The sequence below is a fragment of the Otolemur garnettii genome, unplaced genomic scaffold, assembly GCF_000181295.1.
Source record: "Otolemur garnettii isolate 467f Iridium unplaced genomic scaffold, OtoGar3 scaffold00043, whole genome shotgun sequence".
NCBI lineage: Eukaryota > Metazoa > Chordata > Mammalia > Primates > Galagidae > Otolemur > Otolemur garnettii.
The window spans coordinates 12352756-12367426 of NW_003852438.1; the positions used below are offsets into that span (position 1 = coordinate 12352756).

Below are 14671 nucleotides of genomic sequence, written 5' to 3' on the forward strand. Positions count from 1 at the left end.
CCCCGCGCTTCTGCTCTCACATTGACTTCTCACCTCGCCCCGCCCGGCGTACCTCGCCAGGCTGTGAGCTGGATCCGGCCCAAAGTCTTTGGTCCAGCGCTGCTGTCTGTCTGCTCTGCCGAGGGAGGGCCTGGACAGTCTGGGTGGCGGAAGCGAGATTACCCTTCCTAGCCTCACCCCGGACCGCCCAAGCCAGGAGGAAGCAGCGGCGAGGTCTGCGGGCGGTATGGAGGCAGGTCCGAATGAGCGCGGCTCGGGCCCGGCGGCGGGGGAGCAGCTGCAGCAGAGGCACGTCCCGTGCCAGGTCTTCCCCGAGCAGCCGGACCAGGGGACTTCTCAGCGGGGGTTCCTTTCCAGCTTCTTCACCAGCAACCAGAAGTGCCAGCTCATGCTACTGAAGACGCTGGAGACAAGTAGGAGCCGTGACCCGGAGACCGGGGGTCGGCCGGGTGGTGTCTGAGACTGGGCGGGCGGGAAGGGCCTGGGCACCCCTGGCCGGGGCTGCACGTTCTTCCCCGGAGCTGGGTGGGTCGGGTTCCAGCCCCTCAGTGCAGTATAGGCAGATTGGGCATCATGGGGGCGGCGTTGGTGGCCTGGGACTCAGTTGTCCCCTTTAAACACTTTCGCCTGTGGAATGAACGAGGACGTCAGACTGGGAGTTTGTCTGCTACAGTCACAGTCATTGCTCTGGCAGATCCTCTGATTTCTTATGTAAGCAACACGGTGACTTTAGGGTAGGAGTGAGACAGAGTTTTCAAGAGCGGCGTGAATTGAGGCATATATTGCTGCCAGTGCAAAAGCAGCAGTTTTACAACCTACCCTTCATTGGAAGGGGCATTAACCTTCATGTGTGAATGAGCGTAGAAATCCTGGGAAAAGTCTGTGAAATTGTATGCGTGTATGTGTCTAAGTGCATTTTTTCTGGGGGAAAGAGTTCATAGTTTCTTCATTTTCTCAAAGAGACCAATGACCCCGAATAGGCTAAGACCCATTGCTGTGGGGGACACAACTACCCACTGACCAATTTCTCTCTGGTCTCAGGAACAACACACTGGAGAAGATTTCTTAACTCCCTTTTTAAATTTTATTTTTATTTTTTGATTTCTTAACTCCTTTAACATTGACATAGACTTCCTCAGTTTACTTAAGATGCATTTGGAAAACCAAAATCATTTTTTTTTTTTTTGAGACAGTCTCATTTTGCCGCCCTTGGTGGAGTGCCATAGCATCACAGTTCACAGCAACCTCAAACTCTTGGGCTCAAGCTATCCCCTTGCCTCAGCCACCTGAGTAGCTGGGACTCCAGGTACAATGCTGGACCATTTTTATAGACATGGTCTCTCTCTTGCTCTTGCTCAGACCGGTCTTGAACTCTTGGGCTCAAGCAATCCGCAATCCTTGGCCTCCCAGTGTGCTAGGATTACAGGTGTGAGGTGTGAGCTGTGAGTTATTGTGCCTGGCGGAAACCCAAAGTCTTAAATGTTCTTGTCCCAAAGCAAGGATTCTATTTTATAGCTGGCCAGTCACAATTCAGAAGTCAACCACCCAAGGTTTTCCAGGGTTCTTGGGATTACCTAGGTGTTGAGATTCAAGGGAGGGGAGAGGAAGAAGAGTAGAGGATAAAGGGTGGGACAATGGTGGGGAGAGACACAAAGATGAGCAAGGACTCTGCCTATTTGAGGTGTTTCAGCGTGGGGTTCAGAGTCAGATGTGAGTTCAGATGCTGGTCTCTTTCCTCATTAGATGTGGAAGAGTGGCAGTCTCTCGGATCCCTTCTATCCATATCTGTAAAAAAGGAGGGGAAGGGATAAAGATACTTCTTTTAGGGTTGTTGTGGGGAATAGAATTTATGAATGTAAAGTACCAGAGTATTAGGAGCTGAATAAAGGGAGGCTGTTTTTACAGTGCAAGAGCCACAAGGTGGAGGACAAGTTGAAATAGGTGGGATGTGAGGAAGGTAGGGTGCTCCTGTAGGAATCAACCGCCCTCAACCTGAACCTTTAAAATTGTATTTTTGGGCAGGGGTGATGGGAGAAACCTGGCCTTGTGGGAGACCTTTTGTTTTTCTGAAAAGCAAATTTATTCTAAGTACTGTTGCAGGTTCTTTTTGAAGTTCCAAACCGCAGTGCTACCTGCAAGTTTTGTATTTATTAAATTTTTTTTAAGCAAGGGGACTACTGAATTTTGAAACCATATCAACTTTGTAAAATTCTCTTAATTGTGTAAACAATAATGCACTTAATATGGTACCTGACATTTGATATACACTAAATTAATAATACTTATTTTTAATAATAATTATTCTACTGTTCACATTCTTAAGAGGCAGCGGGGTCATTAAAGCAGTGACCTGTATCTAACTTTCTCATCTCATACCACTGTTCTTTTACTCACCTGTTTTTGCTTTTAGCTTTTTTTTTAAACTTTGGTTTCTTTTTCTTTTTTGGGAGGAATTATGTCACATAATTTGCTGTGCATGTATAGTCTCAGATGCCTTTGTGAAAAGTTGATATTAGAGGCATTTGGGTTTATTGTACTTTCCTGTAACAGTCGCAGGCTCATAGAGCCTTAGAAGTTGAACGGCCCTCAGAAATCATCCAGGCCTTCCTGTCCCACATGGGAAAACCTCAGTGCTGTCCCTGACCAGCTAGTCCCTAGACCTCTCCTGGAACAGGTTACCTGTTCTTTGAGTCTGCTCCTCTACAACAACTTTAATTGGAGGACAAGTCCCTTGTCATACTACGTCGAATCTGTCATAGGTAATTTCCACTCTTTGGTCCTTGCTCTGCCCTTTGAAGATACAATGACAGAGACACTTCCCACATGGCACCCCTGTACCACTGGAAACTGCTTTGGTTCTGGTTAAGTCTTCTTTCTCCTTTCTCAATCCCCAAATCCTTTCTTGCTTCTCACTGAACATAGTTCTGCACTATTCTAGTGACCGTCTCCTGCGGAAGGTCATTTAGAGTGTGGTTGGTACTCACATGGGGCGTGGTGTTCCCAGCGTGGTCTGACCAGGACAGTGTGGATTGTTCATTTTGAGGAATGTGGTCCAGAATTTCCTCAGTCTCTTGCTAGCTACTGTAATAAAATATATTTCATCATTTAACCAAAAATGGCCTCTAAAAGCATATTTGATACTGACTCAGGTGCTTGGGGTCCTGGCTTGGAATTTGTATTAATATTTAAGTAAAGACTTATTTTGATAATTTTAGCTTGTCTTTTCATTCCAATTTTTACCAGTATTAAGATAGTATTACATCTTTATAATTTATTTTTTGATGATTTGCTGCTATTTGGGTGATTTAACTGCTGCTACCTTTTCCAATTAGCTTACTGAATTAAATCAATCTCTTTCTAGATCCATATGTCAAACTTCTGCTTGATGCTATGAAATACTCAGGTTGGTAAGTACATCTTTCTGAGGTGCTGCTTTACGTTCTGGCTGTTAAAAACAGCCCTCCCCCAAACTGGAACTGCTTCAGCTTCCTCACTTCTGGTCATGAAGCCGTTTCCATAGGACAGATGGTGGCGACTAGCTGCCTTCTCTCCAGACAGGCCTTGTTCTCTGTGGACATTTTCTACCATAACTAACTCAATTCCAGGGTATACTACTGACCTTGGGAATTTAGTAAAGATAATACTCAAAATCTTTCTTGTAAGTAATTATCAAACCTGGACTTTCTACTACTCTAGCCTGAACATTGTTCTGATGGAGCCTCACCCTCTGCCCTGAGCAGAGTGCAGTGGTGTCATCATAGTTCACTGCAACCTGAGACTCAGGCTGTGGCCATCCTGCTGCCTCAGCCTTCTGAGTCACTGGGATTATCGGCGTTCACCATGGTCCCTGGCTTGGTTTTACACTTTTTGTGGGGTCAGGGTCTCACTTTCACTCAGACAAGTCTTGAACTCCTGAGCACAAGCAATCTTTCCGCTTCAGCCTGTCACCGTGCTGGGATTACAGGCATGAGCACCCCACCTGGCCAGATGTTCTTTTTTCTTTTTCTTTTTCTTTCTTTCTTTTTTTTTTTTTTTTTGAGACAGAGTCTTATTATGTCTCCCTTGGTAGAGTGCCGTGGTGTCATGGCTCACGGCAACCTCAAACTCTTGGGCTTAAGTGATTCTCTTGCCACAGCCTCCCAAGTAGTTGGGATTATAAGCGCCCGCCACAATGCCTGGCTATTTTTAGAGATGAGGTCTTCTCGCTCTGGCTCAGGCTAGTCTTGACCCTGTGAGCTCAGGGAATCCACCTGCCTCGGCCTTCCAAGTGCTAGGATTACAGGCGTGAACCACCGTGCCTGGCCGCAGATGTTGTTCTTAATGGAGAAGAAATCTCAGCTTACTGTGTAGAAGCCTTCCGGATGTTGTATAAGTTTGAAGGGACTAAAGGAAGTGGCTTCTGATGTCCCATTCTTGACATCCTGGCACAAGGGCAGGAACTTGAACATATTTCCAATGCAGTCTTAATCAGTTGCCCAAATGCTTTATGGAATCATATAGAACTTGAACTAGGATTCAGTTTTGCAAAGACAGTCCTCTTATTTTATAGATGAGAAAACTGAGTCCTGGGGGTGTTATACTGCTTTCCCAGGAGGCTCCCTGACTCCTGGCCTGGGGCTGTTTCCCACATACACACTGCATCTGCACATTGTTGCTTTTATCTGTGCTGCTGCTTTTTTTTTTTTTTAATACTCACCTATGTACTTCTATTTTTGCCTTTCAGTGCTGTTAACAGAGAAAGACACTTTTCTTGTGAGGACTGTAATGGAAATGTCAGTGGAGGTTTTGATGCCTCAACATCTCAGGTGGGTGTCTCTGCCAACTTGTTACCTTCCTTTTAATCCTCTGTCCTGATGTTTGCTGGTCACTTTCCACATTCTGGGCATTCTGTTTGGTAGACTTTGTGTAGAACTTTAAGAAATGAATTAGTCCTGGTTCTTACTCTTAAGGGGTTTACACTCTCACAGAGGAGATGAGACGTGAATACAGATTAATACACTTTGAGGCAGGCTGGACTTTCTGGGAGGGGCTTGGTTACCGTGGTGGGACAGTGCCCTCAGTGGGACAGTGATGTGATGGACTGCAAGATGTCAACAGCCTCAGCTGGAGGATATAAAGCCTCCCCGGGGCAGAGCAGGGGCACCAGGAGCAGAAGCGGCAGCTGGGAAACCACAGGGCATGAACTGGCATGTTGTCCAGTTTAGCTGGACACGAGCACCTGAGGTTTTAGGAGAAATAGAATTGGAAAGAAAGGAGGCATATGGGGGAGGCTTTAAATGCTAACAGCAGGTCTTATCTGTACATGCTGAGAAGAGATACAACCTGTGAAAATCTGGGGGGAGTGAGTGAAATCTGTAAACTATGGCGACTGATTCTATCTACCTTATAGAATGATGATGAGAATTAAATGAGATGTCTCTTCTAAAGTCATTTATCTTAGTGCCTGGCCATACTAAGCATTTAAGAAGTTTTTATTGTGAAGTCTCTCATTCGCACAGAGGGATGAAACACACATAGGTACATTTTCAGTAATAATGATAAAGTGAACGCCTGCGTAACTGCCTTCTGGATTTTTCTAACTAGAACATCTCCAGGACATCAGAAACCTGTGTGCTCTGGGAGTCCCTTCCCTTCTTTATCCTAACTTTGGTAATGATCATTCCCTGCTTTTCCGAATGGTCCTGCCATCTCCATACACAGTCCAAAAACATGTTACTTAGCACCCTGCTTTTGAGCTCTCTACGTGGAATACTGAGTTATGTGCAGTACTTTGTATTGTTATGACACTGTATTGTAGATTCTTCTGTTCGACACCGTGAGATTCTTTTATGATGTTGTATGTACCGCTCAGGTTTACTTAGTCTCATCGTTGGGTGGTATTCTACCCTATTTAATACTGATTGTTCCAACTTTGTTATTATGAACAGTGCTGCTGTGAGTATTCTTGACCTTTTCTGCTTGTGCTCGTTTGTGATAAGTTTCTCCGAGGTATAAGCCTGCTAGCAGAACTGTTGGGTCATGCTGTATGCATACCCTGAGCTTGAGCTAGTCAAGCCAAACATTTGGTTTCTAGTACACAGCACTCTTCTGTTGCTCCTTTACTAGCTTACCTTCCTCTGCTCATCCTTAAATGTTAAAGTACCTTAATCCTTGGTGTTAGAGCCCCTTCTTTTTTATACCAAGGGGATTCTGCCAAGGGGATCTCATTAATTTTCCAAGGTTCGAACTCTCTTTTGAGCTCCACATTCCATATACTCAAGTGCCCACTTAATACTGCTATTTAAATGTCTTAAAAGCACTTTAGACTTGACACGTCCAAATCCAAATCCGTGAGTTTTACCTCCCCTATATCCTCCTAATCTAGTCTCTTAGTTTGGCATATCTCAGCGGATGTACTACCATCTGTCCTATTACCTGGGCCAGAGGTTCACACATCATCCTTGGTACCTCCGATTCCTTCCCCATAGCCTATCTGCTGCCAGATTTTGTCCAGTTTACCTGTGGAATCCTGTCCGCTCCCTCCCACCATTCTAGCCCAGGTACCATTGCCTTTCGCCCAGGCAATGAATGACTTCATTAACTGTCATCTGGTTTCTCTGCATCTAAGTTTGGTCATCTCCCTATTCTTGTTGCTGTAGTTAAAGGATAAAAACTAAACAAAAGCACCCCCCTGTTATAACTCAGCCTTTCAGTGGCTTCCCATTGCTCTCAGGGTCAAGGAAAAGTCTCAGTGATTTGGCCTCTGCTGACCTCTCCTGCTCTGATGTCCACCCCAGCTCTGTGCTGCAGCTCCCTGGCCCTGCTTTCAGCTTCTCAGACATTCTCATCTTCCAGCCCTCCCCGTACTCTTTGTGTATGTTGTTTTCTCTGCCTAGAATACTCCCTTTTTTCTCCTCACCTCAAATTTAACTCCCATTCACCCATCAGATCCCAGTTCAAACATTCCTCCCCCAGAGAATCCCTTCCCCGCCCTCCAGACCAGCTCAGGCATTCTCCTTGTAAATGCTTATGACAGCCTGGGTTTTTGTTAGTGGCAGCTGTCATTTCATGTATTTGAACATTTTGATAAATATTTAATTTCTCTGTCCATTAGTAGATTATACATCTTTTTGAGGTCTCAGTAGATACTAGCTGAATCAATGAGTGTCGAGTGACTGTGTCGAGTCTCTGGCGTGTGTCCCAGTGTCTGGCATGCACAGTAAACAGCAGCTGCTACTCTGAGGATCCCTCACATCTTTCTTATTCTTATAGGGGCTGCTCAGGTGCCGCTGGCTTTTGCACTTCTTTCTGAAGGTCTTGGTGAGGACTTTCCCTGGCTTTTTCTCTCCTCATAGTAGGATGAGGACAGTGGTCATTATTCATTCTCTGCTCATTCAGAACCTTGATAAGAAGTCTCTTACATATATTCTCATTTAATTCTCACAGTTCTATGAGGTGGGTACTCTAATTTTTTCCCTCTTTCTAGTTAAGGAAACTGAGGCACAGAGAGGTTAAGAAACTTGCCCACGGTCACCAAGTTAGTAAGGGCTGGAGCTGAATTTGTATCTGTCTGTTTCATTCCAAAGTCTACGCTCTGAACCAGAGCACTGGGGAGTCCACAGCAGACGGGCAGAGTCAGCCCAGTGAGGACGCCACATGAGTACATGTCCTTAGTCTGAGAGATGCAGTCCAGAGGGAAAAGAGAGAAGCTAGTCCCCGGGGAAGGCTGGGCTGTTAGGACTGGGACCGGCTGGTGGGTGATGCAGGGTCGAGGGTGGAGGGTGGGGGGAGGTGAGCTTGTGGGAGAAAAGGGCGTCTATGAATGAAAGTAGATTTTCTAAGTCACTGAACCCCTCTTATTTTGGTGCCTCCTAGATCGTTTTGTGCCAGAATAACATCCGTAACCAGGCCCATATGAACAGGGTTGTCACCCACGAGCTCATCCACGCCTTTGATCATTGTCGTGCTCACGTCGACTGGTTCACCAACGTCAGGCATTTGGCCTGTTCAGAGGTGAGTTTGAGAAGATAATAAATTTTTTCCTAAAAAACTCTGTGTTTGAACATTTAAGTATAATTTATTTAAACTAACTTTTTTTTACTATTGTAGTTCTATTTTAATCTCGAATTTCTTTTTTTTTTATTTTAAATTTTATTTATTTATTTATTTATTTTGCAGTTTTTGGCTGGGGCTGGGCTTGAACCCACCACTTCCTGCTTATGGGGTCAGTGCCCTACTCCTTTGAGCCACAGGCGCTGTCCTAATCTCGAATTTCTAACTAATATTATATACAATTTTTTGAGATTACAACTAGAGAAATTTTAAATATCTGTGTAGAATTGCTGTAAATATAACCTTTAAGTCCTAATAATAGGACTGACGTTAGTAAAAATAAACTATTAATTTTTCCTGTGGAATAAATGATATAAAAAATTAATAATTATTGAAGACTGTTCTGTTTGTGTGGATTCTTATTTAGTCTCACCACAGCCCATCGAGGTAGATACCGTTATTATTTCCATTTTATGTATGTCTAACATGAGGCAGTTGTTTAGATTCCAAAGTTAGTAAGTGGCAGGCAGAGTTACTACTGGAGCTTTTTTTTTTGAGACAGAGCCTCAAGCTGTCCCCCTGGGTAGAGTGCCGTGGCTTCACTGCTCACAGCAACCTCCAACTCCTGGGCTCAAGCAACTCCTGCCTTAGCCTCCCAAGTAGCTGGGACTACAGGTGCCCGCCATAATGCCCAGCTATTTTTTGGTTGCAGCCATCATTGTTGTTTAGGAGGGACAGGGCTGGACCCGAACCCGCCACCTTAGGTGTATGTGGCTGGCGCCTAGCCACTTGAGCCATAGGCGCTGAGCTACTACTGGAGCTTTTGACAAGTTGGCTGTGTTGCTTTCCATAGGTAGAGTTTCTTGTTTGCCCTAGAGTAAAACATATAGTCTCAAAAATGCAACATAAAAAGATAGTTCTTATTAAACACCTGGATTGCTCCCAGAAATATACATATAGAAGTTTCTGGAGAAACATGTATTTCATACTTGGATTTCATTAACTGAAGAGAGCCATGCGGTGAGAAACTAAACACTGAATATATATCTCAAGCGTACACTTTATAACTTAGCTTATTTTCTATTTTCCTTGAAAGTAATAAGTGGTCCCAGGACATCTAATTATAATTCATATTATTTGGAGAGTAGACCAAAACCTGAGGGTTTTTTTTTTTCTTCATGAGTTTGCGTGTCATCCTTGCTCAGGGGCCATGCTAATCTTCTCTGTATTGTTCCAGTTTTTTAGTATATGTGCTGCTGAAGCGAGCATTGACACGTGAGTTTTTAAATAGGTTTCCCTCTGGGGTGCTATGACAGTGCATGCCTGTTAGCTAGTTAAAGTGTGTTATGAACCTTGAACTTGAGGAATGAGGTCATGTTACTGCAGAAGTTACAAGAAGTCCATTCTCTTGGTAATGAATTAGCAAAAATGTGGCCGGTATCCGTAGTTCTAAGAGTTTTTCATCTATTAAAATATAATCAATTGGAAATTTTTACCTTAAAAGTACAGTAATTAGAAAATATGTGCTAACTCCAGGCTGTCATCCTTAAAGCATGATGGGTTAGAATGCCCTTGACTCCTTGTGCTTCGTACTGCTTAATGTTTCACACCACCCTCAAGGCCCTGGAGGAAGGTCGCGAACGTCCAAGGTTTGAGAGAAGGTCCAAGAGATATTTGTGCTTGGACAGGGAGAGTCGTTTGTATTCAGTTTTAAACTCATGTTGATACTCAATTTCAAGAATGCTTTCTTGAAGTCTTTTTGGTAATTTCTACAAGAGTTTGTATCTTATACAGAGTGTGGACTTTAACCCTGAGGTCTAACTCACTGACTTTTAGTTCTAAGAGAAATCAGTCAGTAAAGCTAGAGTGTAAAATTCAGAAAATTCCTTTGGTGGGAGGTGGCTGAACATCCCTCCACTGAACTTGACATCATCCAGCGTGGCTCAGAGACGCCTGCTCTGATGTCAATAGAGATAAGAAAATTCTCTTAGAAAAGTCTTACAAATACTCTGTTCTGAGAAAAACATGCTAATTTTATATTCTTTTCCAACTTTTAAAGGACTGGTTGATTTTGTAAAGAGCATGTGCCTTTATTTTCTTTTCATTTGCCTTCTGTGTTTTGTGGTAGGTTCGAGCTGCCAACCTTAGTGGAGACTGCTCACTTGTCAATGAAATAATCAGGTTACGTTTTGGATTAAAACAACACCATCAGGTAAAAACTAACATGAGCTCACCTCCCTTCAAGAGTGTAACAAGCAGAAATAATGAATAAAGAAATGAGAAGTACATTTAGAACTACCTAAATTAAAAGAATACAAAATGTGTACCATTTAAACAACATAGGCGGAATTTAGTTATACCGTATAATTATGGGTAAGTTACCATAAGTGACCGAGTGAGAGATTTTAATAATAGAGAGCTAGGATCTTACTCTGGGAAACTTTTGGATGGGTGTGGATAAGGAGTGGAAGTGAAGTTACAGCTTGTCTTGGTTTTATCCTAACAGTCCTGGACTTAGGTTTTGGAATCTATCATAGCATTTTGGAGACAAAAAATGTGATCCATTTCAGAATGGAGACTGCAGTTTAGTACAAGGGGTGGCCGTCTGTCAGCACACCTGCACGCGTGTGATGCACTAGAAAAGCTTTGCATTGGCACATTCGATCCATTGGTTAAGAGGAGCTGAGCTGAGACGGAAGGAGTTTGTGAACAAAACAAAAGCACAAGAAAACCCACCAGAAGCCAAGACTCTCCTGCTAGAAAGCCTGAGATGTCTGATAGACAGACGGGGAGAGAGTGTAGAACTCCTGGACTGATAATGAATGAGAGCCGTTCTGGCCCCAGCAACCCGGGGCTGTGTCCGCAGGAGAAATGCTGGTCAGAGGTTTTCTATGGGAAGAGCTTGCTGGGCCGATTTGTGAAGTATGTGAACCTCAGAATGTCAGTTTCAACTAGGCAGAAAAGCATAGGCCGGGACCACAGGGAGGCCTGTGGTTCTGCAGAGGGGAGAGTAACTCCACTCTGGGATGGGGGGCGGAAAGTCAAAGTGATGACTGATGGAAGTTGTGCACTCAGTGAACGGAGCCTGGACAGGGTCATTACTCTGACTGGACTGTGGGCTTCAGCCTGTGCCCGGACAACTTCGTGATGTGGCACTGACTGGTCTTCTGCCACGTGTCTTCTGTGTCCCTGAATCCCTGCGTCGCTGGCACATTCTGTGTGTTCTGGCTCAGTGGAGAGGGTAGTAGCCTGGTTCACGTCAGCTTCCCCTAGAGAAGAGGATAATGTGGTTCAGGCATGTGGCAGCAGGACTCACTTGTCTGTTATTGTTGTCAGTAGTGTTTAAAACGTTCTCAGAAAATGTGCTAACTTTATATTATTTAACAATTTTCAAATATCGGTTGATAAGGTAAAGAAATAGAGGGCGAGCGTTTCTTTTCTGTTCATCTTCGTGGTAGGTTCGAGCTGCTCCCAGGGTCCCCTCTTCCTCCACTGGGTGGGCGGAGTATGTGGGGAGTGTGGCCAGGAAGAAGCGTTAGAGTGGAGCCCTGTTTGTAGAGCATGCAGCTGGGAAGTGTAATCAGCAGGTCTAGTAGCTGCAAGATTGCACAGTAACACTTTTATTTTATTTTTACTTTTTATTTTTTTTTGAGACAGAGTTTCACTACATCACCCTCGGTAGAGTACAGTGGAGTCACAGCTCACAGCAACCTCAAACTCTTGGGCTTAAGCGATTCTCTTGTCTCAGCCTCCCAAGTAGCTGGGACTACAGGTGCCTGCCTCAATGCCTGGCTATTTTTTTGGTTATAGTTGTCATTGTTGTTTAGCTGGCCTGGACCGGGTTTGAACCTGCCAGCGCTGGGGTAAGTGGTCGGCACCCTAACCACTGAGCTATGGGCGCTGAGCCAGTAACACTTTCATTTTACTAGAAATTTATTATGTTGGGAAAGAAGTAAATCTGGATTTGGTCCACACTTGTGTCTCCCAGACCTGTGGCTTCGGGAGGCAAGTTTTTGGCACCTGTTTTTCCTTTGAGAGAAAAAATTGCCTCTTTTTGTCAGTTGTGGCTCTGTTGGGTTCTTCTTGTCCTTGTCTTTTGTGACTAAGGTTTGTTTTCAGAGTCAGTGTTTGGTATAATGCAGGCTGAGAAGCACTAGCTGTGTTCCAGCCTCAGCAAGGATCTCAGCTCCCGCAGGCTGACCAGGCCCAGGCAGAACTGGCAACAGGAAAAGAAAATTGATGACCATCAGGAGGCACAGCTGTCAAAACCAGTGCTGGTTATTTTTTAGGAAAAGGTCCAATGCCCTTCTTTTGAGTCTTAGTTTGGCCTGGGAAGAAGTAAATGAGTTAAAATAACTCTGAGAATTGGAATGGCAGGACCTTGTATTTCTTAAAATATTAAGTAAGAGTATTGAGAAATTCTAGTCAGTTTCTATGTAATATTAATATTAGGTAAATTAGTTTTTGGGAACTTTGGTGACTTTTCACATTAAGACATTAAGACATATTATTTGGAAGACACTGCCTTGAACTTTAGAGAATGATATCTTAGATTATTGGAAAAGAGAAAATGGAAGTCTTATACCAATCTAAATAATTTTAGATTGAGCTAAATATGCTTTGTTATTTAGAAGTTATATTTCTTTATTAACTTTATTTTCTTTTTTGAATGATAAAAATTAATAGGAGAGGAAATTAATTTTAATTGTGTTTCAGATTGTATTATTTTGAATCATGCCTGTAATTCTGGCACTTTGGGAGGCCAAGGTGGCAGAATCGCTTGAGGCTAGGAGTTCCAGACTAGCCTGGGTGACATAGTAAGGCCCGTGTCTATAAAAAGTAAAAATAAACTAGCCAGGCCTGATGGCATGTGCCTGTAGTTCCAGCTATTTGGGAGGCTAAGGTGAGAGGATTGCTCGAATCCAGAAGTTTGGGGTTGCCATGAGCTGTGATTGTGTCACTGGACTCCAGCAACAAAAATACTGCTTGGCACCCGTAGCTCATTGAGTAGGGCACCGGCTACATACAGCAAGGCTGGCAGGTTCCAGCCCATCCCAGTGACAACCGTGACAACTGCAACCAAAAAATAGCCCGGTGTTGTGGTGGACCCCTGTAGTCCCAGCTACTCGTGAGGCTGAGGCAAGAGAATCACTTAAAACCAAGAGTTTGAGGTTGCTGTGAGCTGAGATGCCACAGCACTCTATTGAGGGCCATACTGAGACTCTGTCTCAAAAAAAAAGAACAAAACAAAAATACCCCAAAATATATCATTTCATGATTAAAGTTTAATATAAAATTAAAGCCATGCACTTTTTCTTTTTTTTAGACTTGTGTACGAGACCGAGCTGTTCTTTCTATCCTGGCTGTTAGGAATATCAGCAAAGAAGTAGCTCAAAAGGCTGTTGACGAAGTTTTTGAATCTTGTTTCAATGACCATGAACCTTTTGGAAGGATCCCACATAACAAGACGTATGCAAAATACGCCCACAGAGACTTTCAAAACCGTGATAGGTATTACTCAAATATATGAAGACAATAACATTTTCTATTACAGAGCTTCATTGACTGTGAAGGAAAAAATATGGTTCTCAAGTGAGCCTGCATATAAACCATAAATGAGCAGTTAAATACAGATAAAACACAGAAGTCTGTGATTCTAGCATGACCGGAAAAAGTCACTATGGCAAAAAGTGAAACTGCCTTAAGCTCCAAGGCAGAAATTGTATTTTTATACCTATTTGGTAAATTAAGGTAAATAAATTACATTTTTGTATTTTCTAGAGTGTACTTGTTTCTTTCGTGTGTGTTTTATTTTTATTATTGTGATTTTTTTATTAAATGTGATTATTTTAAAATTTGATTATGAGACTTGTGAAGTGTGCCCTTATATGATGTTGATAGGGACAATTATTGGTATTTACATTAAGTTTAAAGAAAAATGTCCTGATCTCACTGTAGCACACTAATTGCGATGTTGACATGATAAAAGGTGGGACTAATTCATTCGATGGTCAGTGCTGTCCTCTCACCTGTTCTTGTTTAACATGTATGTGAGGACCATGTGGCCTAATTTTCGGGAGACAGTCCTGAATAGATTTTAAAATAAAGTCAGCTCATTAAATTCAAAATACAATCTAATTTAATTTTTATGTATTTATAAAATTTTTCCTATAATCACTCTCAAATCTTTCATCATGCCCTGGATCAGAATTTTGGATTCAGAAAACACGGTCACATCGTCTGTACTCTTAACACAGCAGGATCCGCGTCCTCCACGTAACTCTAACGGCTGCTGCTTTAACCTGCTCCTGGCAAACGCCACTCGCCCTGGGCCTAAACTGAAGGATGGTGATGCCCGGGTAGATGTAGCTGATGAGAGGCTTAAAGACAGTGAGGTTAGCAGGGTTCTTCCTTTAGAGTGAACATTTGATTAAATATAAATTACAAAGTAACACTTCAACCTAATAACTGATTACAAGGTTGTGTCCACAGATTTGGGAAGTTTCTCCTTTATTTCTCTCCTGGGCATTTTCTGTCCCATTTTTTTCATTCCCCTCCTCCTTCTGGAACTTGAATTTTACATATGTTGACTTCTTCATATCTTCCTCTGATGCTCCGTTTATTTTTCTTTTTTTTTTTT

General features: G+C 43.2%; 1 protein-coding gene and 1 non-coding gene across 4 annotated transcripts; one reads left to right on the top strand and one right to left on the bottom strand.

Moving 5' to 3' along the window:
* The first annotated feature begins 43 nt into the window (after positions 1 to 43).
* ATP23 (ATP23 metallopeptidase and ATP synthase assembly factor homolog) lies at positions 44 to 13808 on the top strand. 3 transcript variants are annotated; one of them, XM_003790597.3, is made up of 6 exons: positions 44 to 413; positions 3362 to 3407; positions 4724 to 4805; positions 7855 to 7992; positions 10160 to 10243; positions 13358 to 13808. In XM_003790597.3, the coding sequence occupies exons 1-6, from the start codon at positions 227 to 229 to the stop codon at positions 13559 to 13561; spliced, it is 741 nt and encodes a 246-aa protein (XP_003790645.1). In that variant the 5' UTR covers positions 44 to 226; the 3' UTR covers positions 13562 to 13808. The 3 variants fall into 3 exon arrangements, with proteins under 3 accessions (XP_003790645.1, XP_023369491.1, XP_023369492.1); XM_023513723.1 differs by lacking the exons at positions 44 to 413; positions 3362 to 3407; positions 4724 to 4805 and adding an exon at positions 7276 to 7434; XM_023513724.1 differs by lacking the exons at positions 44 to 413; positions 3362 to 3407; positions 4724 to 4805 and adding an exon at positions 7610 to 7732.
* Positions 9192 to 9300, bottom strand: LOC111725555. Its single transcript, XR_002773594.1, has one exon. It is a non-coding gene; the product is annotated as a U6 spliceosomal RNA (small nuclear RNA).
* Positions 13809 to 14671: the final 863 nt, after the last annotated feature.

Coding starts and splice junctions, on each gene's coding strand:
- ATP23 (XM_003790597.3), top strand. CDS start 227: ATGGAGGCAGGTCCGAATGAGCGCGGCTCGGGCCCGGCGGCGGGGGAG. Junction 414..3,361: donor ACTGAAGACGCTGGAGACAA/GTAGGAGCCGTG, acceptor ATCTCTTTCTAG/ATCCATATGTCAAACTTCTG. Junction 10,244..13,357: donor GATTAAAACAACACCATCAG/GTAAAAACTAAC, acceptor TCTTTTTTTTAG/ACTTGTGTACGAGACCGAGC.